A 27,429-nucleotide genomic window follows, 5' to 3' on the forward strand; every position below is an offset into this window, starting at 1 on the left:
GCAAAAGTGACAAGAAGCCTCCGAGCTACGGCAGGTGCCACATTCTGTCGCTTGGTTCATCGTTCCTGCACAGTGAATGAAAGGCATCTTCGGTTTTTTCATCTCTGTGCCAAGGATCAAGCCAGGTATACTGCACGAGTTCGTGGCCTGATGCCAATGCTGAAAAAATACACACAGAAAGCGTGTGGGAGCTGCGGGGTGCGGGCACACACGCGTTGTAAACCCAGACTGCTTTGGCTAAGAAACGTGCGTGTAACTCCTGATCAGAGAATCATAGATGGGTTGGGTTGGAAGGGACCTTAAAGGACACCAGGATGCTGGATCCACCCCCCTGCCATGGGCAGGGACACCTCCCCCCAGCCCAGGCTGCCCACAGCCCCATCCAGCCTGGCCTTGAGCCCCTCCAGGGATGGGGCACCCACAGCTTCTCTGGGGAAAGAGCAGGACCGCTTCCACACATCGCAGAGTAATCCCCCTTAACCAAGCAACCCTGACGCTTCATTTATTTATTCATTTATTTATTTAATTAATTTATGGATCCCGTTCACCCAGGCGGCAGCCGGGAAGAGGGGGATGGATGGGGGGTGGTGGTGAGGACACGGCGAGGACTACATCTCCCAGCGTGCCCCGCGCCCCGGCCGCGCCGTCTTCCGCCGTCGCGTGGTTTCCGGAGCGGATCGGAACCCGGAGCCCGGATCCGATCCGGCTCGGGCCGTTCCCGGGGCAGGTAACGCCGCCGCCACGCGCCCCCCCCCCACCCCCCCTCCCCACCCCGCGCGCGCGCGCGCGGCCCCCCCCCTCCCTCCCTCCCCTCCCGGTTCCCCCCCCCCCCCTCCCTCCCCTCCCGGGGCCGTGGCGGCGGCGGCGGGGGCGGGCTCCGGGCGCGGCGGCGGCGGCGGCGGCGGCGGCAGCGGCGGCGGCGGCAGCGGCGGCGGCTCCGTCCCCTCCTCCCCGTCCTCCTCCTCCTCCGCCTCCACGCCGCCTGTTCTTTGTTACAGCGGCCGCGCCGCCGCGCCGGAGGGAGGGAAGGAGGGAGGGAAGGAGGGGGGCGAGCACCGCGGGTCCGAGGCAAAACCCGGCGGAGCCGCTCCCGGATCGCGGCTCGGGCCCCAGCGGGAGCCCTCCGCCGGCTCCCTGACGGGCGCCGGCCGTTAACGGCCCTTAACGGCCGTTAACGGCTGCTGGGGCGCCCGCCCGCTCTGAGGGCACGGGAGGGTGTCCCCCCCCCGGGTGCGTTTCCACCTGGGTTGTGGCCGCCTGGCCACCGCTGCCCCTTTGTGTGGAAATATATATATATTATATATATAAAATCTTATTTTATTTTTTTTTTAATGTGAAAAATATAGAGAGAGTGACACATGTTGACGTGGAAAATAAAAAGGGAGTTTTCTCGCCGGCTTTGGTTTTTCCCCCGTGCAAGGCTGGGTAGTTCGGTGCGGTGGGACGGGTGGCTTCACGTAACACTTTTCTGACAGAAATGCTTCAAAATAATTAAAAAAAAAAAAAAAAAAAAGAGCCCTGAATAAAAAAAATGTATAATATATATATAGCCCTGAATGAACAGGAGATAAAAGGTGAAGTAAGCGTGTGCCCGGTGCCGCCGCGTGATGACATCATGGCACCGGGCTCAAAAGCCCCTGGGGTTCGTGAAGGGTTTTGAAGGGTTTTGAAGCCCGCAGGTGAGAGCTTGTGTATCTGCACATCAGCATCCTTAAACCCACTTCTGGCGTCCTTCCTTCCTTATATTTCTAATAAATTACGAACGGGAAGACAACGCCTCAGGAGCTTGTAGCGGTGCAAGGGCTGATAGTGCAAGGCGCTCAGTGCTCCTCCTGCACCTGCACGCAGGGGCGCGGGTGGGTTTGACACCTGATGCCCGTTCCTGTTGTGTTCTATTTTTTTTTTCAGAGCACAGCAGGTCACTGTGCTGAGCGCAGGAAAGATGGAGGCTGACTCAGAAAGTTTGCTCTGTGGAAAAGGAAAACGCTCGCTACAAAACTGAAAATTAAGGTAGTGCAGATGATAGCTGAAATACAGTCTCATCAATTAAGTGAGGTACGTGTGAGGGACCTCAGCAGTTTCTCTCCATCACCTTGACTGGTATTTATGCCACTATGATTTCTCCCCCCCCACTTTATTGCTATTCTGATCTTAGGGCTGCTAGAGCAAGATCGACCTTGGTGCTCTGGTAACGCTGCCGGTCATCAGTCTGCTGTTTGGGAAGGGTGACACAGGAAAGCAGGCGCGCCTTTGAAGAGCGGGTTGCACAGCAGTACTGCTGATCTTGCTGCACCGCGTCCCCTGTGTATCTGAACCACTGACCGAGGAGAGTAGTTGTTAATTCAGCCGTATTTAGGATGAAAGTCTTGTCAGGACACAAACTGTCTAAAAATAACTGGACATACACTTCTTGAAATAGTGCGGAGCATCCACAGAGCATCTTGGTTAGGAAGCAAACCATTCTTGCCATCAGCCTGTGGTTCACTTTCTATGACTTGTTTTGTACTAGTGCACCCCAGGTGCACTAAATACCTGTTGTGTTGCCTATCTGCTTTCGGGAAGATAGCTTTGGGGAATTTCCCTGAATTGCTGCTGCTTCCCAGCACCAGACTTCTGTATAAACGTGCAAATGTCTTGTTACGTGTGTTTATTCCCCAGGAGCCATAAACGGCTGGTGCTGCGTTGGCAGCAATAGCCCCTTACGAGGCAGCAGGCGTTAGGAGGGGCCGTGCTGCTGGCGAGAGGAAGGATTTGGGAGGGCCGTGCAGGAAGGCTGGGGTGCCCAGGCTTGTGCGCATCTTTGGACAGGTTTCTGTTGTTGCAGTAGCAAATTCTAGGCCTTTTTTCAAACAGGGCTCTGCCAGCCTGCTGTGTCTTTGGTCACCTTCCCTCTCCTCTGTCCTCCTCCTCCTCACAGGTTCAGGCTCTTGCCTGTTTTCTTCTTGACCACTGTACTTGCCGTTTCTGCAGCCACATTCTCTCTTGGACTTAGGTCAGGATCTTCGTGTTGCTTTGCCTCTTGCTGGGGCATCGGGAGGATTCCTTATGCGAAGAGGAGAATTTCAAGGTTCGAAAAGGGAAAACTGTCTTCTAGAGCCCACTTGAGTGATCTTAGTCATGCATAATCACAGGCTGCTTGCCAAAAGGATTTCAGATCGTCTAGACATCGAGGAGCAATAAATAGTGCTTATGTGAGTTTTTAATACATACTGCCAAAACTGGTTTATGAAAGTGAATGTGGATTATCCTTGTTTTACAGGTGAAAGCAAATTGGTGGGTTACCATTTCATGGCAGGTCAGTGACAGAGACGGGATTTGATTTTCCGTTTCCTGATGCTTGTTACCAACCCGTACATTTCCCTTTGGAACAGATCTGTATCTACAGAGTGTAGGCTTTTGTGTTTATTAAATCAGTAATCCAGCCCTTCACAGATGATTTTTAATCTACCCTTCGATATGATGTTGCTTGTTCTGAGGTTCCACAAGAGCTTCTAACACAGGGTGCAGAGCTGCAGAGAAATGGTTGAGGTTGGCAGGAGGGGAGCTGCTTAAGATGGCATTGCCTAGAGAGAGTTGCCCGTGAAGCTCCATTTGGGCTTCTTGCAAGTGACTTCAGCAACACGTGTAACGATACAGCCGTCACTGGGGGATTTTCCTTTTCTGTCCCTGCAGGAGCCAGGGCTGTGTTTGGGTGTGCTCTGGGTCAGTCAGCATCATCACTCCGTAACGGGATGTTTCACTAATATGGTGAAAGTAAAACTCATTCAGAACTAACTTCATCTTTTGTGTTTTGGCAGGCTTGAAAAATGGCTGAAGATGGCAGCGATGAGACTATGTTTATTTGTAAGTACTGGAAGGAAGATGAGTTACCTCTTGTGATGTGACTTGTCTCTGCAGAACGTTTGAAATTAAAGACTAAAACAGACTCGTTTTTTATTTATGTAAAGGAAGCTCAGACAGCTTATGGGGGAGTGGAGAGAAGGCTGCTAATTTTAAGCATACACATTTTCCTGTTTCCGTCGACAAACAGATGAAGAGCCCTGTGGATGTGACTTAGCAGAACAGCTTCTTCATGGCTGAAATAAGTGTGGTTGAAGGCTCGGGGCTTGCCAGGGACAAGTCTAAGCCCTGTGCTTGTACTGCCAGCTTTGGCAGCCGGGGCTTTGCACGGGGAGCTCTGACCTGTAGCCTCCAGCAGGAGGATGCAGGCTGGTTAATCTTTCAGGACGAGCCCAGTGTGAGATGTGCTGCCTGAACAGGGGCACAGCGGGCAGCAGCCTGTGCTTGGTGGACCTCAGCTGTGGGCTTGCTTCCCAGCCTAACCCCTCTGTTTGTCACCCGTCTGGTGCTACAGTGGAAAAAGGTTAGAAGATGCAGAGTTCACTCATGTACGTGTGTGAGCAGAGGGGACTTGGGCATTCTGGGTCCGATCTGGGAAGAGCAGAGCGGAGCCTATGTCTTTGGTGATAGGAATCCGCAGTCTTTCGCTCTTGATGGCTCCACAGCTGTGCATTGACCTTATGGTAGCTAACTCTTCCCTCTACAACATATGTACTGGGGTTCCTTAAAAAACAGTGATGACTTGGTGGGAATTTTTGTTGAGTTGCAGATACCAGTGGTGAGATTACGGTGACTTCTTTTTCGTAAAAAGACCCTGGTAGATGCCGAAAAGGATGGGGATGAGATATCATTCCCTAATTTTAGATTGATGGTGTTACATGGCCTTTTTTCATCTTCCAGTGGAGGCAGAAGTCACTAAATTTCTTGAGCTTTCTTGTGCTCTGTGTAAGTTTTTCCCGTGGAATATGGGGAGTGCTCAAGCTCAGGAAAAGCGAGTTGTTATGAGTGGTGCTGTGCACTCCCACAGTTAACGCCACTGAATATGTATTTCATAGACATAAGAGTTTTGGAAAATTTTTCATAAAACTTTGTGAACTTGCCCTCCCCAGGGTATTTTGGCATTTAGGCTAAATGCTTAATTTCTCTTGGTTTTGTATTTCTCCTGTGACCGTAATCTCATGAAAGCATCCCATATGGCGAGTGAACCAGCCGTGGGGGTTGTCTGCTCCAAGGCATCCCTCGGATTTTGAGACGTGCCACCCCGTGTCAGTCTCTTGTTCCCTCTGCTTTGATCATTCATCCATGCAGCAGCGAGAGGCACCTATCTCCTTCCTGCCTGTACTTTTGGACGGTGCTCATTGAACCAGTGCAGTGGCTATTCTTGCAGGAGTGAAGGCCGCTTCGGTGTCGCCAAAAGATAAGGGGAAGAGCAAACGAAGTGCTTCCTTTCCTTTGGCAGCAAAGCCAGCTGAAGAAGCTGTCATTCCGGCTATTCCTTCCAGTCCCCGTCAGTGGTGACAACCCATCCCGGGTGATAATCCGGTTCTTTTCAGCAGTCTGCTTTACACATTCCTCTGTGGCTCCTCCACCCTAGTTGGTGTTGGAAATTTACATTTAACCCGGATTATATTAGAATATTAAGTGCAGTGCGAGCTACGGGTAGCTGAGTTTGCCACACAGAAGAGTGGGATGGTGGGATGATAAACTGCCACCGCCAGCATGGCAAACTGGGCTGGGAAATTCCTTCTGCTGAAAAATGAACTGATGGGCACTGGATGGTTGTTTTGTGACTGAGTTCACCAGCAGGCACCACAAAGAGGTGTGCAGGAAGCAGTGGCTGGGCTTGGGGCTTGCGTGAGCTGGCACTGCCATTTGTGAAGTGTCTGTGGATTTTCACTGCTAAGCTCTTGTGTTTTTTTTGCCAGGAGAAAAAGAAAAACAGCACAACCAACAGGGAGCTGTGTTGTGTAGTTTGGGATCCCTTTTCCACATCTTAGATGAGATCCTGTTGTTAGTTCAGTGAGACAAACTGGGAGGGAGAGGTGTCCAGTTAGGAGTACAGTTTATCTTCACCAGAGGGAGCGTGCCCTGGGACAAAAATGCTTTTCTCTTGTTCTCATCCCAAACAAAGTGTAGCCACCCTCTGCTTTGCAGCCTTGCTGGGGTTGCCTGACCTGCCCTTGTGAATGGGGAGCGCTAAGAAGATAACCCCTGTGTGATCATCCCCTGTGCTGCGTCAGCAGCTGCCCGGGCAGCGCAGTTTGACAGCTGGTTTTCACAGTGAAGCAGTGTATGTGCGTTTGAAATCCTGCTAAGTTAGCTTATTTTGCAAAGTTTCAAATCATCCCAGTCTGAAAATTATTTCTTAGGAGCCTTTCAGGTCTCAGTAATTTGCACTTAAACTAGAAGTTAACTGAGGTGAGCTGAAAGTGAGCTAAGGAGTAGCCTCGGTGCGTTGCTTAGTCAGCCGGCTTGTTTGGGAAGGCACCAGAAGCTGTCTCTGAGCTCTGCTAACTCGCTGCCAGACGCTGCCTCTGCCCTGCCTGAGGAGTGCAAGCGCATCAGGTGCTTGGCTCCTGCTCCACCTCTGTGCCTTGTGCAGGTTCTGCTACTGGCACCAGGGGTTTTCATCTCTTCTTTCTAAAACAACTGTGCTACTCAAGCTGTTTCTAAAAGCCTGGAGTAATGCAGTTTTGGAATAATGCAGCCTGGAGTAATGCAGTTTTCTCAGGCTGCTAGACATCATGGCACTTCATCTGAAGAATAATCCCATCTTTAAGCAGGATATTTCTTGTGCATGTATGGTAATTAGTTTCCTCAGAGAGAAGATTTAAACAATTGTGTTCTGATAGTACTGATCATAATGTATATTATCTCACCTACGTGGGTGCCAGCTATCACCTCAGTGTTCTGTTATACGTATTCTTTTAATCAATATAAATAAAACACTGTTTTATAAGTATTCTGCTTTGTGCTAGATTTTGCATTTGGCTCTCGAAAGAGGCAGCTGTACTACAGCAGCACTTTCCATGAACTTTGCTGTCTGCTTCCTTGCAGGGTGCGAGGACTGTGGGCAGTACCATGATTCAGAGTGTCCTGAGCTGGGCCCAGTGGTGACAGTCAAAGACTCCTTTGTGCTGAGCAGGGCCAGGTAAGGAGCATTTGTGTCAGTGCTGGCTAACCAAAGCTCACATTAGTGCCTCAAGTCAGATTTGTTTGTTAATGGGCTGTTAACGCTGACAGCTGAGAAGTGAACTCCCAGTCTATGAAAAGGACACAGCCTTCACAGAGAAGTAGAAAAAATGATGCAGAAACTTAAGTGCTCGACTGAATTGAAGCCAAAAAATAACTTGCTGCTCATCAGGACTTGGCTTCTTTGCTTAAGTTTCTGGCAAAAAGTGAGACAGCGCCAGATGGGGTGATGTCTTGCTCGAGTACCTGCAGCTCATTCCTCTCCTCAGATGTACCGTACAGGTTTCAGACAAGCACAGAAGGATTTCCCAGTGCTGTGAATGGTTGTATCCTCCTGCTTGGTATAACCTCTGTAATTCCTCCACTGAGAAGCAAAACAAGTTGTTCTCATTATTGTGAGCCTGTATGAATGATTATGGATAATACTCCTGTCAGTAAGCCTACAACAGCACAGCAGAAACAGTCATGCTTGCCAAAAGAAACAAAGGGGCTAAATGCAGTAGGAGAAAACAACAGTGAGTAGTGTATTTTTTACAGAGAGAAGAAATCTGGCGTTGTAAGCAAAATTCACATCAACGTGTAAAATGTGGGACTTTTGCTAAGGAGGAGAAACAGCTATCATGAAGATGTGGCACAGATCCCAGAAAGGGAAGTGAGTTCAATGGGCTTCACGAGCTTTATGAAGCTTTGTATTTCTTGGGAAGCCACAGACAGAAACCATGGGCAGCAAGTCTGACACGTCCTGGCTGTGCAAGCCATACCGTGTGTTCCCAGGATCATTTTGTAACAAACATCTGCCGTGCGTGTACCATGACCCCTTTCTGCACGGGCAGGGTGCTCTTTGTGGCCCAGGCTGCACGTTTGCTGGATGTACGCATGAGCAGAAGCCATTTCTCTGAGCCTTCAGGAAGTCCAGCAGCCCCATGTAAGTTCCTGATAGACGTCAGTTTCTATGGCTGCAAATCCTCAAATAACAAACTTAGGCAGCCAGTGTTCATGGGGGCTACTGTTTGAACAGCCCCGACAGTAGAGGTGCTTTGGACGTGAGGGTAATTTTGAAATGCCTGAAGGAATGGTATAAACTGGTGATGGGGGTGCTTTTCTAAAAACTGGTCCCAGACTGGGCGGTGTGGTAACTCCAACCTATATTAAGCAGATTCAACAACAAGTTAAACTACTATTTCGTACCTTTAATGGTTGGGCTTTTTGTTGTTGTTGCCTTGCGATTTAATACTCTTGTTTCTTCATGTGGTGGAGGACTGCAGTAGTGTCCAGATGTTCCAGTTGTGAATCCTTGTGAATATGGTGTGTGCACTGGTTTTCAGCCTTTTTGAACACAGAGGTGCTTAGGTGTTCCCTAGTGGAAGCATTGGCTGCTGGCTTTAAAAGCAGAATTTTAAAATGACCATGATACAGAAAAATGTATTTATTTTTGAAGAGTTTACAGCTGAAAACCAGTAGGATAAGAAAGGGAAACAAGAAATGTAATTGAAACAAGATGTAACTTATTTTACATCTGGGGAACAGTATCTGAGAGAGTGATTTGTCTGAGGTTGAGTGCAAGTTTAACCACAAACTGGATATGAATCTCTTAACACCATGTCTAGTTGCATAACCACATGATGGTTGTTTTCCTCTGTCCCGCTGGAAAGATAAAATAAATGCTCAATGGTTAGAAAAATAGCATTAAGAAACGTCTCCTGAACTTCACCGACCCTAACGTTGCATATTCTGTTACTAAAACTGAAAGCAGGTTTTTTCAGTTGATTTGCTTATCACCAACATTGTAATCTTTCTGTATTTCTCTTCATCTAGATAGGAAAGCAGATCAGCCAGTGTCAACTTTTATCCAGTAGCCTGTCTGGTTATATTTAGGTTTTCATTCGCTAGCACAGAACTGAAAAATCAAGGCTGTATTGGGTGTTTGACCATAACATCCCAACTTGGATACAATAACATGGTCAGAGATCATGTTGAAAGCCTTGCTAAAGTCAGGGGAAATGACATCCACTGCTCTGCCTTCATCCATAAACGGGTCATTTTATCCTGGATGACAAATGGTTTGTCAGGTATGGATTTCACTTAACCGATGCACATTCGTCATGTGCCCATGAATACCTCCCAAAGTGTCTTGCTCCATGATTTTCCTAGGGACTGCAGCAAGGCTGATTGACCTCTAGTTCCTTTTGCTCTTTTTTGAAGAAGAGTGCAACATTTTTCTTTCTCTAATCACCAGGGACCTCCCCTGATGTCCAGGGTCTTTCTTTCAAAGGTGACACAGAGCAGCTTCACTGTGGTACTGGATCACTCCCTTGCACCCTCAGGTGCACCCTGCTGCGTTCCTGGACTTATATATTGCTTGAGCACTCTCGAGTAATTGCTGATTTGGCCCTCCTCCACCACTGGTAGTTTTTCTCCTCTGTTTATAAATCCTTACAGAAATCAGGGTATTTTGACAGAAAACTATTTTCTGTCTCTAGAGACTGGAGAAATAGATGCTGACATCTTCTTTCGATGAGTTCCTGCAGTCTTATCCCATATATAACTCAATTCTCTCTTCAATCTTAGATCATCTCTGCCTTCTAATTTGGAGATAAGACAATTGGAAGATGGGACTGAAGGAGTATTTGCTTTGACACAGCTAGTGAAACGTACGCAGTTTGGCCCATTTGAATCCAAGAGAGTTGCCAAGCTTGAAAAAGAATCAGTTTTCCCACTGAAGGTAAGATATGGCATGTGTAAAGCAATTGAAGTGAGTCTCTTTTACCCATGAGGATTTTATGCTGTCTACTACTATGGAAGAAAATGTGGTGGCAGTTATTTGGGACATCTTTTAGGCATGCCCTATACCAGTCTACCTAAATGAGCATTCTCTGGGCAAGATGCAGAAGAACTGATCTGGGGGCTTGTTCTGTGTGTTTGGAGTTAACGTCCTTATAGGAGATAAAGCCAGAATACTGTCAGCAAAACTGCTTGTCTGGCACCTAAACGTGATGATACAGGAAGTGTCATGCCTATGGCAGTTCATTTCTTTCTTTTTTTTTTTTTTTTTTAGTAACTGTGTTCAATTTGATTTTGTTTGCTTAGTCAGTGACGTGCATTATTCTTATGGAACGTGCAATAAATGTATTTTTGTCTGGCTTGCATTTGTGTTATTTTTCTCTTTAAAAGTTTTGGTGGGAGAAATGCCCCGGTAAAAATGTAATTCAGTAATACATGACTCAGAAGCAAAGATTTAGAGATGTGACATGGGCTGATGGGTGTTTCCCAGTGTGCTGTTTGGATTCTACGCTGTTTACCTATATACGGTCATTCAAATTTTGTGAAGAACTAGTGGCTAAAGCAAGACTTTGGGGATAGAAGTTCTCTTTGTTCCCATGCTGCCCCTGGTAGTCTGCCTTAGACTTACTCATCTGAAGATGAGACTGATACATGATACATGCCTGATGCATGCACGGGTTAAGGCTTGCTTCGTCTCTGATGTACACTGAAGGAAAGCCATTACAAAGCAGGAAGTATAAATTCTTAACTTTGCATTATTAGTTACAGTTTTATTGCATGTGTAATTTGCTTGGTAGGTGTTCCAAAAGGATGGGCCCTTGGTTTACTTTGACACCTCAAATGAAGATGATTGCAACTGGATGATGATGGTGCGGCCAGCCACTGAGCACAAACATCAAAATTTAACTGCCTTCCAGCATGATAATGATATTTACTTCACCACCTCCCGGGACATCCCGCCAGGAACTGAGCTGCGAGTGTGGTATGCAGCTTTTTACGCCAAAAAAATGGAAAAGCCAGTGCTGAAGCAGGTCTCTAGTATTGCCAATGGTATGTGTGGGGGCCTTTCTTCCTTCCTAAGGGCCCAGTCCTGATAGGGACTGATAGTTGTAGTTGACAGTGCTGTTCATTGAGTAGGCCTTGACCCTGAACATGTTAGCCTTTAGAGTCAGGCTAACCTGCATACATGGTTGCCTTACAAGAAGAAAGCATGGGTTCTTTACCACGGTATAACTGAGTTTTTGAAAACAGATGACTTAGTTGATGATTTGGCCTCTTCAGGCTGAACAACCTTGCTAAATAGTTCTTAACTAAAGAACTGGTATCAGAAGCAGCTCAGGGTACAAGAGCAAAAGGCCTCAGGTGTCAGTGTGTGTCTAAACATATAATGTAGATTTGTTAAAGAAGCCTTTTTTTTATATAGCTGTAGTGAAAATGTGTTGGTTTTGCTCAGAACTGCTGCACAGTTAAAAACTAATTTTACCTTACGCAGTCTCACATGAAAGCTACTAGAAAGAAGTAAGTTCAGATGTGAGGTGCCATTCCACATCATTGCTTGTGCATTGGCAAGGAAAGGCAGCAGATTTGTTAGTCTGAATTAGAATTTATTCCTCTCCCCCCTCAGTTTTCTTCTACTTCTGCATTTCTACAGCTAAAGGGCATGATCCTTTAGCATTGCAAGGGCAATTTCTTTCTGTTGTTGAGCTGGGAATACTCCTTATACGGTGTTATCACTTTGCTGAGTGTAATTTGGGGTGACAAATATCTTGGGGAGAGGCCAATGCCAATAGCATGTTTTATGGCTGATCTTGGTGGTGAGCACAGTCTTGAATGCTGAATCGGTCCTGTTAACACATTTATAAATTCAAAGATGTTTTCAGTTGGTATTAATCAAGTGGTTTCATCTTTTTCCTATTTAGCTTAACCCATTCATGTACTTTCAACCCGTTCTCATGTATACAGTTTGTGCAAATGGGTATTTAAAAATATTTAGGTAAAAAGCTTAGGTATGTCCTGCTGTCTCTCTTCAGCACTTTCATTATATACTCCATAACATCAAAGGCATTTATGCAAATCCAGGCATAAAAATGTCCCGGTTAGGATTTTACATGAGAATGAGTTTTGCAGGCCTGCTGTTAGGCAAAACTTTGTGACTCTGCATGCTGCTGTCAGTACAGAGGAAGAGAATCAAAAGGTCTGGAAAGTAAAGAAAAGGAACTGTTTTTCCTCTCCACAGATATGTGCTTGGTAGTGATGGAATATGATAAAGAGGGGAACAAAGTCTCTTCAAAGCCTTCGACTGCTGTCTTCCCCCATAAAAAAACGAAAAAATCCAGCATACCAGTAGCTGATCCAGCAGGTATGCAAAATTATGTTATTTTTGAGAGAGAGAGAGAGTAGATATAGATCTAAAGAGGGTAGATAGAGATCCAAAGAGCTGCTGGGTATGCCGTTTCTCTGCAGATATCATGGTTATGTAACATTCAGCAAATCCTAATGTGTAGAGGGTTTGAAAGTCTAGATTTTTCTTTTATTTTCATGGGCACTGTGCTTAAAACACATAGGCAGGTTCAAAAAAGGCCAGAAGGGACAAAAAGACCTCCAGACAGATGATTTTCATGAAAGCCCTAACTGCTTCTGAATTTGCAGGTGGTTAAGGTTTGGCGGGGGACGTTCTAAAGAAAATCTGCAGACTTTCTTTGCAAACTGTAATAGTTCAAATGGCCAGGTGCTAGAAGAAAACATGAGATTGTGAGTGTAAGAACAGTGCTGTTTGGAAACAACAAAAATGCTGCCCATGCCTAAATGACAGTGATACCAGAAGTCTAGAAGAATTCAGACTGTATTTGCTGACAGGAACTCAGATTTATGTAAATTTATGAGCAATACAGGTACTATTGGCAAAGAACACAAGGTTAGGAAACAACTAATGGTGTCACAGAAGCTTAGTCCCCAAGATTGATCATGAAGCAATTCCTCTGTAATCTCTGATAAGAGAGCAATGAAATTAAGAAGCTGTCTAACACAAATTGCCTTGTCTTGCCTTGAAGTAAACTCAGAGTACATAGTTTGCAGATCAGGATGAAAATAAAGTATTCTGGGTCTCTTCTTTGAGAAGGTTGGTTTGCTAAGTTACTAGTATTAAAAGTAGTCAGGAGGAGAGGAAGAGATTGTTGCAGATGTGAACTTCATCAGAAGAGGTCCATACATTTTACCTGGATGCTGCCACAGCTGAAACATGAAGCTGGCTGAGCAGTTGCCTTTCAGTTCAGCATAACTGATTTTTCCTGGAAAAAAAACAGTGAAGAATTTAAACAGCCCTTCCTACATCCTTTATGCTACTGTCTGAAAGGCCAACTTCAACAGAAGCAAAATGTGTACTGTTACATTTCAGGAGCCTTAAAGTGTCCCCACTGTTGTAGTGTTTTGGTGCTTACAAGACAAAATATGCCTGTTTTGATTCTGACTGCTGACCCCAAGTCCTGCAAAGCTTCTGGCAACTGACAGCTTAACCTGGAAGCCTGAAGAAGTGGGACGTGACTCTCCCTGGCAAAGCCGTGCACCTAGTACCTAGGGTCTCTAGGTTTGAAGAAGATAAAAGGAGCAAGGGAAGTGCAAAAGCAGAGATCGTTTCCAAGACAGATTTCAGTTTTGCAGATGGTGGCTTTTCAGTTTTACTGGCCAGCAACATCATGATACGGATCCAATAGCTTAGCTTACATGTTGTTTACCGATTTGACTTCTAAGTTATGCAGAATTTGGGGGTTCAGGTGTGTTGTCCTTGGCCTCCTGGACAAAGCTCTCAAGATAAGAAGTTCTTTTTGTAGCCTGTGAAGAAAGAAGTTCTGTTTTTGAATCATCATTTTTTATATATTTATTACAGCGCGGATGAGGTCTGACGCATGTAGTGCAGAATGTTGAACATGTTTGTAGCAGGGAACTATCAGAGAGTCTTTATTTTTGTTGAAGAGCCAAGAGTGAGAAGGAGGAAGTATTTTTATCATCCCATTACAGATGGGGTCCTTAGGCAGAGAGTGATTAACTGACTTGCTTACTGTCACGCAGGAAATCTGTGGCAGAAACTGAGGTACAGTCTGAATTTCTTGCACTGGCATTCACTCAATCTAATTACAGCCTCATCCTACTTTCCGGGGGATTCTTGTGTACTGTGGAATATTCAGCTTTGTGTGTCAAAAATTCTGTGAACCAGTCCAGATTTACCAGGTACTTGGCAAATTCAGACAGATCATCCGAAGAGTGAAAGTTGAGGGACTGTGAACCTTTTTTTTTTTTTTTTTTTTTTTTTTTTCCCCAATTCCAGATCCATTTTCCCCCTAATATCTTTATGCGTGTTTGTTGGCTGATAGTTAAAATACTGATCTGGTAGTCTGATAGAACACCCAGTTCATGAAACCACTCAAACCCAGGTTTTTATTGTTCTCACCCTTACATCTGATAATCCAAATGCTCTTACTCTGTGATGCTCTTTGGAGAGAGCAAGGAGGATTTTTCTACTTCTGTCCTCAACTGACCCAGAAGAGTACTAGTAGCTCCACTGCTAAAAATTGATTTGCATCTTGTCTTTGATCATCACTGTTCTTTAGAAAGTGATAAAGGGACCCTCGGGACCTTACAAGAGCGCCAATGTTCTCTCCTGCAGCCGTCTGGATTCTATTCAGTGTTCTCATCTGTTTTGACTTTTAAAGTACTCATGTCTGGAAGATCCCGAAGTGGTCCCAGAGAATAAATCATACTTAAGTTTTCTCGTGAATTGCACGTGTTACAGGCATGTGACTACTTGTTTTGTTTGGTCTGCTGGTTGGAGTATAGCTGGGAAGCTCAAAATTAAGCAGTTGCCTCTGTGGGCCACTTATTGCTTAAATCATAGTTTGTGGTATGCAGGGAGTCACCGCAAGAGGAACAAGGCTACAGGGATTTACTGCTTCTTTTTCCCATTTTCAAACCTTTAAGTTATTTCTTCTTGTAATTTAGTGAACGCTTCAGAAAGCAGCGGAGCTGCAGAAGCAGAGTCCAGCCAGTGGACGTGTAAAGTCTGTTCTTCTGCTTTCCAAGAGCCTCAGCTGCTGACAGGTAAGGAGTGTTAGAAATTGATGCCAGAGTACTGAGGAGCGTTAGGAGAGTTCAGTTCTCCCAGAGCACAAGGCTGCAAAGCCATGTCCTCATCCATGATGCAGGTTTTATATACTCATGTAAAAATAGGTTTTATATGTTTGTGTAAAAATTGTTTGCGAAAGGTAAAACAATGATGTTATTGATGTGGCAGCAGGCAATCTCTAGGCATACAGTTGTGATATTGAATCTAGGAGAAATAAAATTACTGTCTAGAAGATGACGTGAGCGTTAGGAGCATCAAGGGTAGAAAACTGCATGAATGATCTATAACATCAGGCACGTCAGCTTATACTTAATGATGCTATCTGTCTGGTATTTATAGCACAGATGCAGTAAAGGTAACGAAATATGTGGGTTCCTTTTCTCTGCATTTCATTTCCAGCTGTTTTATTCAGTCTTCTAAAGATCTTAAAATACTTAAGAGCTCTGACCGTTTGACAAATCATTTTTGAAAAGGGGACTTTGGCTGCTAAATAACTTGGATATTTGGAAAAATGTACACACTGTAAGGAGCACAGCCTATTTCCAGTTATATCTATTAAAAATTGCAGTCCATGTTAGTAATTGTTTGCATGTTTAATAGACTTTATGCTTTTAGTTAGGATGGTATTGTGACTGACTGCTTCTGAAATAATTTGGAGTCTGTTAAATGAGGTCGACCTGATTGATAGGTTTCAGCTAGATTTATCCCTGGGGGAATTCCATGGCAGTTTCTCTCCTCTTTATTCTCTTGTTCTTTCCATCCATCCAGAGCACTTGCTGAGTCACCTGGAGCAAGCTAAAGGTGCTCCCCAAGCCAGCCAAAATGAGGCTGTTACAGAGAAAGCAACAGAGACTCCCCCTGCGGATCCACCAGTGGTTTGTGATGCAGCTGGTGCCAGTACAGACTCCAGGAGGAAGGCCAGACGGGGAAGAAAGCCCAAAACAGCAAAAGCAGAAACGCCCCTCGTCGTTGTTGAAGAGAAGGATTCGGCAGGTAAGACAGTGCTAAGTCTGTGTTCCCCTCATGTGTCTTTAGTTTTCAGAAAGGCCTACAAAGTAAAGCACAGTCAGGGTGGAGGTTTTCAGGCGGATCACTAAAACAGATGATTTACAAACCTGTGTTAGTTATCTGCAAGGTCCATGTCTACAGTAAAGGTTGCAACATCTGTGCTTGGATTACCTGCATTCTCCTGCAACAGTTTTAGGAATAGAGGGGCCCAGAGACAACTGTGTAGCATCCTGCGAGAAGAAACAGGAGAGAAAGCATCCTCCCTCTCAAGAAGAGAGAGCTTCCTCTCTCAGCCTTACATTGTATTCCTAGAAGGGGCTTTTTTCAGGGTCTTACTTCCCTTTAAGAGAAGTTCTAGTAGGAATTTGCAAGGCATGGTCACCTGTACTAGTAGGCTGGAAAGGTAAGAAATTACACCTTCGTAAGCGATGTTAGCTACAGCTTATTTGTGATTCAGTAGCCCCTTTCTCTGTCTTGAAAGTTCTACCTACTCATTTGCAATCAGTTACTTGTCAAGGATCCTAGTTCAGTGCCACGTGTCATTACAAAAGCAAGTTCCTGCAATTAAGGTTTTCTTTCAAGCTCTCCACGTTAACACTTTATTTTTATGATGTGTTTGCAGCGGAACGTGTAGCTAGCACTGCAACTGAAGTCCCGCCAGATGAGGTAGCCCTGCCTTCAGCTACAGAAGAGAGGATTATGGAATTGGTTTTAGGAAAGATGCCTAGCACCACAAACAGCATCAGTTCAGTCACAAAGTAAGTGTTCTGGGATGCAGAATTTCCTCTCGGGCTTAATCAAGTCAGAGTAGCATGTAACAGCTCTGCTCAAACACTGAACCCACAGATGCTGTTTTTCATTAGTGTAAAACTGCATGCTGCTGCCACTAGAAGAGCCACAAAGCTGGATCGAGCACTGTAGGATGATGCACAGTTGGTGAGAGATTTGCACTAGAAGGTTGAAATATAAACCATGGGAATTTAATTTTCTGACATGTTAATGGTTTCATTCACTGTGATACCAAAGCCTCTTCCAGTTGCGCAGTGAAATATTACTCTTGTTGAATGTTGGTGATAAAGCAGGCAAAAAGTTTTTGGCTTTAAAAAAAAACAACAACACATTATTATTCAGTCTGGTTTGTATCTTAACTCATAAATGACTTCACACTGATTCATGTTCATGATACTTCAGACTTGGAGCAGTAAGAAGGGAAAATTTATGTATACCAGAACCTCAGGGAGACTGCTAAATATCATTGACTGATTTAAAATCTTCTGTGTTTTTCCGGCTTGATAAAACTGTCTTTTTGAATGATTTTTTTTCTTTTTCTTTCATTTTTTTTGGTATAATAAATTAATTGGTGTTTCAAAATTAGCTAGTAATGCTATATGCTAAAGTCCTGAGCAGACGGAGAACCATCAAAATGCATTCCAGCGGGTGGCTGTGCTGGGAAATAGAACAGTACCGCTTCTTGGTGCCCTGCTGCCTTCTTGTCATACACGCTTTTTGCATGAAAACAGGTTTCTAAGCCGAAGCACTGCTAAAGTTTTTAGAGAGTAAGCAGAACAGATCCTTTATGCTGCTCTGAGAGGCCTTAAAAGACGATCTCTGGGGCTGGTGGCTGCTGCTTTTTTTCTTTTTTGTCCTGGGTGAAGTTAATTTGGAGCGAGCTGCTTTCTGACATCTGCTGCTACCAGTGGGTGGCCGGGAGGTCATCTTCTCAAGGATGAAGCTCCAGCACTCCCTCTCCTGCCAGAAGTTGAGCGTAACACTCTTCTAGCTTTTGCCAGCTCTTGGGACTTCCTTGCAACCTGTGGGATACCTTTCAGTCCCTGCCTTTCTTTCTCTGATCCAGTAGGTTTGCTCATCACCAAAACACCATGTCCCTCAAAAGAAGTTTAATTCTCTCCAGTAGACATGGTATACGGCGGAAGCTGATAAAACAACTCGGGGAGCACAAACGTGTCTATCAATGCAGTATCTGCAGTAAGATCTTCCAGAACAGCAGCAACCTCAGCAGGCACATCCGTTCTCATGGTGGGTTTGCTTTCTGTCTCGCTTGCATACTGCTTCTCGTTGGTTCCACCTTTGAGTAAAGCATTTAAACTATTCTTAATATTGCTGTGCATAATCTTAATAGAGTTGCTTTTTTAAAAAAAAACTTTCTCTAATGACCTCTTCAATTTTTTCAGTCCAAAGCATGAGAAGATAAAGTTGGGAGTTGAAATTTGAGTATTTAGAATCTGAATTTAGGTACATATTATAAGCAATGGCAAGGATGTGATGGCTTTTCCACAACTGTTCCAAAACTGTTCATCACTTTACATACACACAGTCCCCCATCTTCACAGGCTCATGGTCAACATTGATGTGTAAATACCAGCTGAGTGCTTTTTGACCTGTGATCTGCAGTTCCAGGGGGTGCATGACCTGCTTCTAAGGATTCTGTGAAAAATAACAATTTCAAAAGGGTTGGGGGGAACCAAACATAATTCTTGTCAGTAGGTAAACTGCACTAAAATGGAAAAGGTCAAAATCCATTATCTGCGTCTCCTGAATTACTTAAACTTCTCGTCACTAGCCTGTTTATTTGCAGTTGCTTGTCCTTTGGTTTCCCCTGTCTTACCTAGAGTTGATTATTATCAGTCTTTGACTTTTCTTTTTTTTTTTTTTTTTAATCTTGATTGATCCCCTCAGGTGACAAACTATTTAAATGTGAGGAATGCGCAAAGCTGTTCAGCCGTAAAGAGAGCTTGAAGCAGCATGTTTCCTACAAGCACAGCAGGAACGAAGTGAGTGGAAATGACTAGCGGGCTTCTTCTGAGGTTAGGTGAAAATGTACCGCGGGCATCCAGGTGCTAGCGGGGGAGTTTGGGTCAATTACATTTGAGTAGATACCTGTGAATTTCTTATAAGTGAGGTAAGACTGAGGGAGAGGTAACATTTTCTGTTACAACAACAGATTAGTTTGGAAAGTGGACACGCTTTGGAGTGGAAGTCTTTTTTCATGTCTGAATTTTCTGTAGAAAATTGTTTTCAGGCATCTGTTACAGCAAGAGAAACTGGAGATAGCTGGACCTGCATGACCTAGAAGTGAGATCTGAATTCAGTTTATTGTACTAAAAAGGACGATTCTAGTCTTGTTTGCCTGTCCTGGTTTATCTATCACCACCTATAGCATCATTTAGTGGGTGAACTCTCTGGGTGAAGGCTGTGCCAGTAAGGGCTGTGAACAGATGTGTAAATGTGTGGTGTTTACAGTAGCAGTTCTGTGCCTGCTATGAGGGCCTTTCAGTGGTGCTGCCATATAAATATTTAACACACCTGTGGTGGAGCCTTATCAGTGAATATTTCTGTTCTTGCTGGGCATCAAGGTCCTAAGCTCTCAGACTCCTGGCATCTGCTTCGGAGCTAGAGGATGAGTCAGATTACATCTTGCTTTTCAAACATTCTGTCTCCACATCGGACTGGGAGGTTATTGGGAAGACTGTTACAAGCACACAGATTGTCTGTTCTTTCAGAACATTGTCTGTTCTTTTTGTTTTGTATAGAGGTCATATGTAGAAACATGGCATAATAATATAGCATTAGAATTTTGTATCAGTGTGTATTTAAGCGTCCTGTTGAAGGAAGAAAAATTAGGAAAGGCAGAAAAAGTAATTGAGATTCAGAATTTCTCTGTCAGATGTGACTTGGCTTTTTCCCCTCGTAAACACTGTTTGCAATCCTCAGGTTGACAGTGAGTACAGATACAAATGTACAACATGTGAAAAGGCCTTTCGGATAGAGAGTGCGTTGGAATTCCATAACTGCAGGACAGGTGAGAATGGCTAATGGTTCAGCTTCCTCTCATCTTTACTCAGTTTTGTGGGTATGGCTACAGATCTATCTCAGTATAGTAACTGCAAAGGGGAAGTAGGCATTTGGATTTTTTCATCGCCACAAGCAACCTGCCCCCCTCTCTCCCCCTTTTCTCACAAAACCTGAAAAAAAAAAAAAAAGTGAAAACAGTAATCTGTAGAGAAACACATCCACTTTTGTATTGCATTTAGTATTTCCTGCTCAACTATATAAAAGCCTAACTAATATTTCAATCGTATGTTCACAGCTACCCTGTCACCATCTGTTTAACTTTCTCTCCTGAAACTAAGTTTAGCCTCTTTTCTCTGAGATAGGGGAACTGGAAAAGGAGCCAGTACTATCAATAGTTTGTAGTTCTCTGGGATTATAGTTTTTGTGGTTTTGTGGCTCCAGGCAGCCTGCTCTAGTGGTTGGCAACCCTGCCTAGACCAGGGGAGTTGAAACTAGATGATCTTTAAGGTCGTTTTCAACCCAGGCCATTCAATGCTGCTTTTTCATGCTTTGTTTATACTTGCAGTAGTCTCTACAGATGCTTCTTTCTTGGTATCGCTAGAACTTGTCCTTTTCTTCCACAGCCATCCCTTGTGGTTACTCATATTAGTTGCACTGAGTGATTTTATGCTTAGAAAATGACATCCCAATTACTTTTACAGACCCATGATAACTCTCAGTTTAAAATCACTTGGGCTATTGCCCCTTCCACACCATCCTAAGTAGGTTCTCTCATTTCCTTTCAGAGGAAAAAAAAACTCAGCCATATGTAGAATGGAAAGTATTGCTGAGTGACCTCACTCTTGTGTTCATTCAAGGACAGCAGCATACTTTCTGTCTCTTGAGTTGACTGTTAGCAAATTGAGCAGCAGTTTTTACTCTACTATTTAACAAACCAAGCTGTTACTTCATTGTGATTACTTTAGCATTGGCAAATTCCACCTACAGCACCAGGCTGTCGTGTTTTGACAAAAGTCTCAACTGCTGAATATCAAGTGAATTTCCCGTAGGCCTATTATCATGTAATGGTTTGCTTTTTGAGATTTTATATTTTGTTCTGGAGTATACCACATGTGTTATGTATTACACAGTCAACTCAAAGCATAATTTTAATGTATGCTAGACCACAATGGAGATAGCCAGGTGAGGAAGTTATGATGCTAGAGCCAGTGTTCAAATTAACATAATATATTTCTATTGCTTTTGAAAAAAATATGTTCCAGTGCATTCCAGTGATACTTTCACATACTTTTTTACTACCTATTTCATAGGTAGCAAAATTAAATGTCATATGTTTTTTGATGTTTATTATACTTTTAATGGGAAGACAAATTTTGAAGAAAAAGAAGAATACATGCTTCTGCGTTTCCCTTCTCAATCCATATAATGATGTATTTTATGTTAAGATTCAGGTCTAACAAAAGAACTAAATGTCCCACAAACACGCACAACCTGCTTTCCTCTGTAAAGACCTGCATGGTTTCTCTTACAGATGACAAGACATTCCAGTGTGAGATGTGTTTCAGATTCTTTTCTACAAACAGCAATCTTTCCAAACACAAGAAAAAGCATGGAGATAAGAAGTTTGCCTGTGAAATCTGCAATAAGATGTTCTACAGGAAGGATGTCATGCTAGACCATCAGAGACGACACCTGGAAGGTAAGTATACTGCATATGAACAGAACTGTTATGGTAGGTGTCGTTTTTAGTCAGCTTCCTGACCTAAAGTAGCAAGCTTCAGCAATATGTGATATTTATAAAAAAAAATAATAGTAATGAATCCTTGAGGAAAGTTACCTAATTCTGTGAAACCTTTCTAGGAGCTGCACCATTTTTTTTCTTCATGTGATTGTAGTCAGTGCTGCTAACAATCACATGAAAGTTGTTTGGGTTGCTATGCATTAGCTTAGACTAGCTGATTTTAACAGTTTATTTTTTATTTTTTAAGTCTGAGTTCTGTTCTTTTTTTTTTTTTTTTTTTTCTTTAAATGTGTGGTAACTTGAAAATTTGAGGGCAGAGAATTAACTTGCAATGTAGGATTGAAAGTGACTACTGTATAAATTTATTTTTAAAGGCTGCTACCTGGCCAGTATAATATAAATAGAATGCTGTGTGATGTTAATCTTCTGAAATCTGGGGAAATGTATGAAAGTAATATAAGATTTGTCTGAACTTTCAAGCATCTAAAGACCTTATAGGTACTCAGAGAGAGTGGAAAAAGTAGGGTAATGATAGATTGCTGAAGTATATATTAAAATGCCACTAGTGGTAGAGATGATAAGACCACAGGTGATTCAAAAAATTTAAAAAAAAAAAACAGATTATCTGATTTGGTGCTTTGGGTATAGCCGATTGTCACTGGCCTCTTGTGATTCAGCCCTCTGTGTCATGAGCTAGAGGACAAGGGTTAGAGTGGCAATGGCAAGAAATTTCGTGTTCAACTCCCACAGAACAGCAGCAGCCCTCTTGAAAGTAGCAGAGAAAGGTCTGAAAGCTCCTTCTCTGAAAGTTCCCTCTCTCCTTAGAGATATTTGGGGAGAATTTCTAGGCCAGATAACCAATCAAAATGCCAAGGCCTACTGCATCTGCCTGTTTTCCTGTTGACAGTAAATGTCTGTTTTCAGACACAGTAGAGTTGGTGTAATGTCCAACACTTTGGATACGTCACTTTGGCAGACTGCTTCTATATTCTTAAGGCACCGTTTTAACTAAGCAATTATCCTTTTGCTAGCAATTAACGTCTGCATTGAGGCTCTTCCCAGTGTTTCACTCTTCTTTACAGTATTCACCTGAGGGGGCATGCAGATTGGAGTGGAAAACCATGGTTTATTTTTTTTGTTTTGTTTTTTTGATGGGGACTGTTCTGTTAAGGGGTGAGGCGTGTGAAACGAGAAGACTTTGAACACAGCACGGAAAACATGGTTCGCTACAAGAAGGAGCCTTCGGGATGCCCCGTGTGTGGGAAGGTAGGCTTCTTCGCCAGCGTGTGCCCCGTGAAGCTCTGTGTTGTAGCTCCAAGAACACTCCAAGTGTGCCTCAACCCAGCGCTTCTGAATGAGTTATCGTGGCGTAGCAAGTTACCACCCATGTATTAAACCACAGTAACTGTCTACCTGAATAGACACTTAGCCTGCCAAAAGCTTTTAGGTAAATGACGTTTACTAAGGTATCTGCCAAATCAGATTACCTCGCAGCTCAGACAGGCATGCGGTCAGTTAGCAGCGAGTCCTGGGGCCCAGCCAAGGTGTTTGTAGCTCTTTCAGCTGCGTCAGCTCCATTATATGTCCAAGCACACTGTGTCTAGAGACACTGAGAGCTCTTATGGCAAAAATAAAAGCTAAAATTAAGTTCAGACTAGAATTTCTTCAGGACATGTAACAAAACATAGAGTGTTACTTGGCCACTGTGTCTGCCAGTGAAATCCCTTGGCTTACACTACTTAGCATAAAGTTTTTCTGCCAGAATGTGAACAGCTAGAATTGACTGTGTGCATTGGAAATCATTTTCTATTAGAATTCAAAGTGAACTCATTGTGTGACCATGCTGCTGTTGTGTTTGGGAGCTAGTGGTCACAATCTGAAGTTGCTGTTGTCACCAGTACGAATATTGTGGGTTTAACTAGTGATTCGATAAATGTTTAATGATTTGTGGTGCTAGATGTGCTCAAGCAACTGTTAATTTGGTCTGTAGGCCCTTATTTTGGATTATTTCAATACATGAAGCATCAATGAAGACAGATTTTTGTAAGTATCTTTTTACAGATAGAGGCAACGTTACCTTATGTAATTCTGCTCCATCTTTTTTGGAAGCCCATCTCTGACAAGCAGGCAATTTCAGTCAGTTCTTTGAAACTGTTTATGTGTATTTTGCTGTGTCGACAGTTTCTGGGGTAGTCTGCTGAGTTCCTACATGTTTCTGGCCAGAATGAATAATATGGGATAGTAAATATGTTCTGAGCAGTCCGTTGGATAACTTATAAAGAATTGTAGTCCTGCTGGATGTGATACAAAAGCCCATCCTTCTTCTTTTGTCTTAGGTATTTTCATGCAGAAGCAATATGAACAAACACCTTTTAACACATGGAGACAAGAAGTACACCTGTGAAATCTGTGGGCGTAAATTTTTCAGGGTGGATGTGCTGAGAGATCATATTCACGTCCATTTTAAGGTATTGCGTTAATATTTTAGTAGGAAAGGCCTGTTATTTAGCAAGCATTAATAAGCACATCAGTAAATATGTTCAGACTGCTACAGCCACGTGTTCATACTGGCGACACAAGAGTGATTGTGTACCCTGTGCAGTGATGTTTCTACGGCAGCCTAGCAAGTGTCGTGTTCTGCTTTACCCATGGCTCTGCTGTGTTCCACAGGTGGACTGCTACAGAGCACGTGGACTATCATGTTTAAAGTTATTGCAGGTACCACTGCAGAATGCTGTTCTGAACATAAAGCAAATACACTTCTTTGACCTTGGGTGAATCATAGAGGTTGCTCAGTTTAAGGCAGGGAGAATAACAACTCGTTTAACAGGAGGACTGCTAACAGGTGCATTGTTCCAGCAAACAAACCAGAAAAGTAATTGAATCATGGTGATTGTGATTCTCTTGCATATGCCAGCATAACTGGCTGTGCGCTCAGTTCCTAACCTGGTTTAATCAGAATGACCCAAATCATTTTAAAATAGAAAAAAAATAAAATAAAAACACCACTACTACTAGTGCCTAATCAGACACTGATTGTTTTGACATAACTGGGTTAGCACAAAATTGAAAGGAATTGTATCACTCATGCTTATAAAGACGCTTATATGGTTGTAATACTGAACCAGTTGGGTATCTTTTTACATTCAAGTTCCTTTCATATACAAAAAATGGAGTACTATCTGTTCAGATAAACAGTTGTTCCTTGTTTAATCATGAACAGAGGGACTTTGTTTACCTGAACTGAGTGAAGTGGGAGGATATTTTAAATAATATTACAGCAGTTAATGTGAAGCAGTCAGCGTGGCAAAAAAGAAAAAGAAAAAAAAAGCTGTCAATCTGTTACCTTTTCACATAGGTCTTTATTAAAACAGAATATTCTTTCCTACCCTACACAGGATATAGCACTAATGGACGATCACCAGAGGGAAGAATTCATTGGTAAAATTGGAATCTCATCAGAGGAAAACGATGACAACTCTGATGAAAGTGCAGATTCTGAGCCTCACAAGTATAGCTGCAAAAGGTGCCAGGTAGCTTTAAATACATTCAAATTAATTTGATGGGCGGGAGGAGGGGGAAGGAGTGGAGATATTTATAAATTTTTCAGTTTTAAGTAACACTGAGGCCAGTTCACAGGTCTTCTCTTCTCTGTAGTGCTTGTTACCTCTATTCTAGGAAGTGATCTTATTCCGTAAGACATCAGGTGGTGTTCTGTAAGGCAAATGCTAAATACTTAAAAAGATAAATACATAAAGATACACTTCCCTCTGTGTAAGGCAGCAAGCAAGCAAAACTGGAGGAAGAAACAGTAAAGGAATATTCAAATTTTATGCTATCTTTTAATTATATGCAAATTAAAGTTGTTGTGGCATTTCTGAACGACACCAACCACAATTTGATTAATTTTGACAAGATCAGATGTCCTCTAGTCGGTATCCAGTCTGGAGGATTACCACCATTGTTAATGTTCAACATGACTGCTTATTCTTGGCCTATTCTGTTACTAACAGGATGGTTCTGCTGGCACAGACTTCACTCACTTGTCAGTGAACAGAGGAAGACTCTTTCAGCCTCTTATTGCATGGCTTTTGCCATTTAGTAAAGAAATAATGAGGAAGAATGGGATCCTTAAGCCCCATTTGGATTCTGTACAGTAACTGGGGGAGCACGCAGTGCTGAGGTGGGGGGGGATGCAAAATGAATCAGTGACAACAGCAAAACTGGGCAAACTGGCAGTGGGACAGGAGAACCTTGGTAGTTAAGCCACTGACTTGGCCTCTGGAAATCAGACTTTATGTCACAGTCTACTCTTAATGTGATGAAAGTGCTTAGGCTATCTTCTTCTCATTTTAAAAACTCAGAGATATTAATACATCATTTTTCTATACTTATCTGCAAACCGTTTTTAAATGCAAACTTATTTTAAGCTTATGTCAGTAAGCATAAGAAGATGTGGTATCACAGCAGTTAATCATGCACTTGCTTTCAATGTGGTAATTATAATGTCTGGCGCTTAATGGGTACATAAACTGCACAAAAATGTGTGCTTCTAAATGTGGGAAATTATGCCATTCAAATTAGAAAGCTCTTTCTGGAAGCTTTTTTTGTTTGTTTGTTTGTTTTCAGCACTTTTATTAAGTGTCTGTGAAGTAAGAAACCATGTAAGGCAGTGGGAAATGAGTGTTACCTGTGATGAGATGGGGAGGCTCTTTTTGGCTGAAAATTTACACATTCTTAAGGGATTCCACATATATATAAGTATTAGTGAAATACGTCTTCTGAGGATATCTGTCTTTATTTTTTCCTTTTCCCAAAGGACATCTTCACCAAGCTATGCAGTACTGTCAGTTATACCCTGAGTCATTCCAAAATCAGAGCAAAAGATCATGTCATGGCACTTCGCCTTGATATATGGGAGCATATGTGTATATGCAAGGTCACTTAGCCCAGGTCAAGCACCTGGCTGTCATAGCTGTAGTGCTTCCAGGGCCTGAGCTGGAATTGCTGCTCTGCAAATGCCTAGAAACAGCAACTCTTCTTGCTCTGCAAAGGGAGAGCTTACTATATCTGTAGAGTCCAAAAGACATTTCTCTCCATCTCTGACGTCCTTGGTTCAACAGCTAGTGGAAGTTAGATGTGGCTCTCTTCAAGTCTGCTCGTCAGTGCACAGATAATTGCAGGTCCTCTACTTGTGCAGTGTAAGAAGCACGACTTCTGTCCAAAACTGAGCAAACTGTTCTGTTCTTCTGCACTTCTGCCCTCTGTCAGCAAGAAGCCAGAGATACCATCTCAAGCCAGTTTTCCAAGTGAGTTAACCGATGTCCTGTAGCAGTGTGCTTGTAATGGCCAAACAGGTTCAGGCCTGAATCTAGCTTTCCCAGAATTTTCACCTGGTGATACGCACGGTATTTCCGACTAGTAGCTCTGGCTTGAGATCCCAGTAACGCAGTATGAAATCATTGCTGTTCCTAAGGACATTTTTCCCCTTTCATTCACTATTGGTTCATTCCACAGTTAACTTTCGGCCGAGGGAAGGAGTACCTGAAGCATATAATGGATGTGCACAAGGAGAAAGGCTATGGCTGTAGCATTTGTAATCGACGGTTCGCTTTGAAGGCAACTTACCATGCACACATGGTCATTCATCGGGAGAACCTGCCTGATCCTAATGTGCAGAAGTAAGACGACTTACTGGACTGATATGAGGAGCTATCTTGAAGTCACAGTGGCTCTGCCATCTGATGATTTTAGAGAATTGGGTTGTACTAAAAGACCAGAAACTAATGGGTGTTATAATGTTGATTAAAAGTTCGAAATGCATTATATATCACTGCCAATTCACTTAAAATGATTAGTCAACAGTTACCCAGTTTGGGCTTTATAAACAATAAATCTATGGTTCTAATAAGAATTTTTTAAAAATACATAATTTGAG

General features: G+C 43.2%; 1 protein-coding gene across 5 annotated transcripts in view; it reads left to right on the forward strand.

The window, feature by feature from the left end:
* Positions 1-3,002: 3,002 nt before the first annotated feature.
* PRDM15 (PR/SET domain 15) overlaps positions 3,003-27,429 on the forward strand; it is a 33,985-nt gene continuing 9,558 nt past the window's right edge. For 2 of the 5 annotated variants that reach the window (XM_084289633.1, XM_084289636.1), the window contains exons 1-17: positions 3,003-3,191; positions 3,798-3,843; positions 6,898-6,991; positions 9,601-9,754; positions 10,611-10,863; positions 12,050-12,172; positions 14,806-14,904; positions 15,698-15,922; positions 16,560-16,695; positions 17,793-17,974; positions 18,635-18,729; positions 19,670-19,757; positions 21,282-21,449; positions 22,663-22,757; positions 23,828-23,959; positions 24,890-25,024; positions 27,009-27,172. In XM_084289633.1, coding sequence (XP_084145759.1) covers positions 3,807-3,843; positions 6,898-6,991; positions 9,601-9,754; positions 10,611-10,863; positions 12,050-12,172; positions 14,806-14,904; positions 15,698-15,922; positions 16,560-16,695; positions 17,793-17,974; positions 18,635-18,729; positions 19,670-19,757; positions 21,282-21,449; positions 22,663-22,757; positions 23,828-23,959; positions 24,890-25,024; positions 27,009-27,172 — 2,180 coding nt within the window. In that variant the 5' untranslated portion in view covers positions 3,003-3,191; positions 3,798-3,806. The other 3 variants (XM_084289635.1, XM_084289634.1, XM_084289637.1) reach the window with 3 other exon arrangements.

Source organism: Netta rufina, assembly GCF_964035555.1.
Source record: "Netta rufina genome assembly, chromosome: 1".
Lineage (NCBI taxonomy): Eukaryota > Metazoa > Chordata > Aves > Anseriformes > Anatidae > Netta > Netta rufina.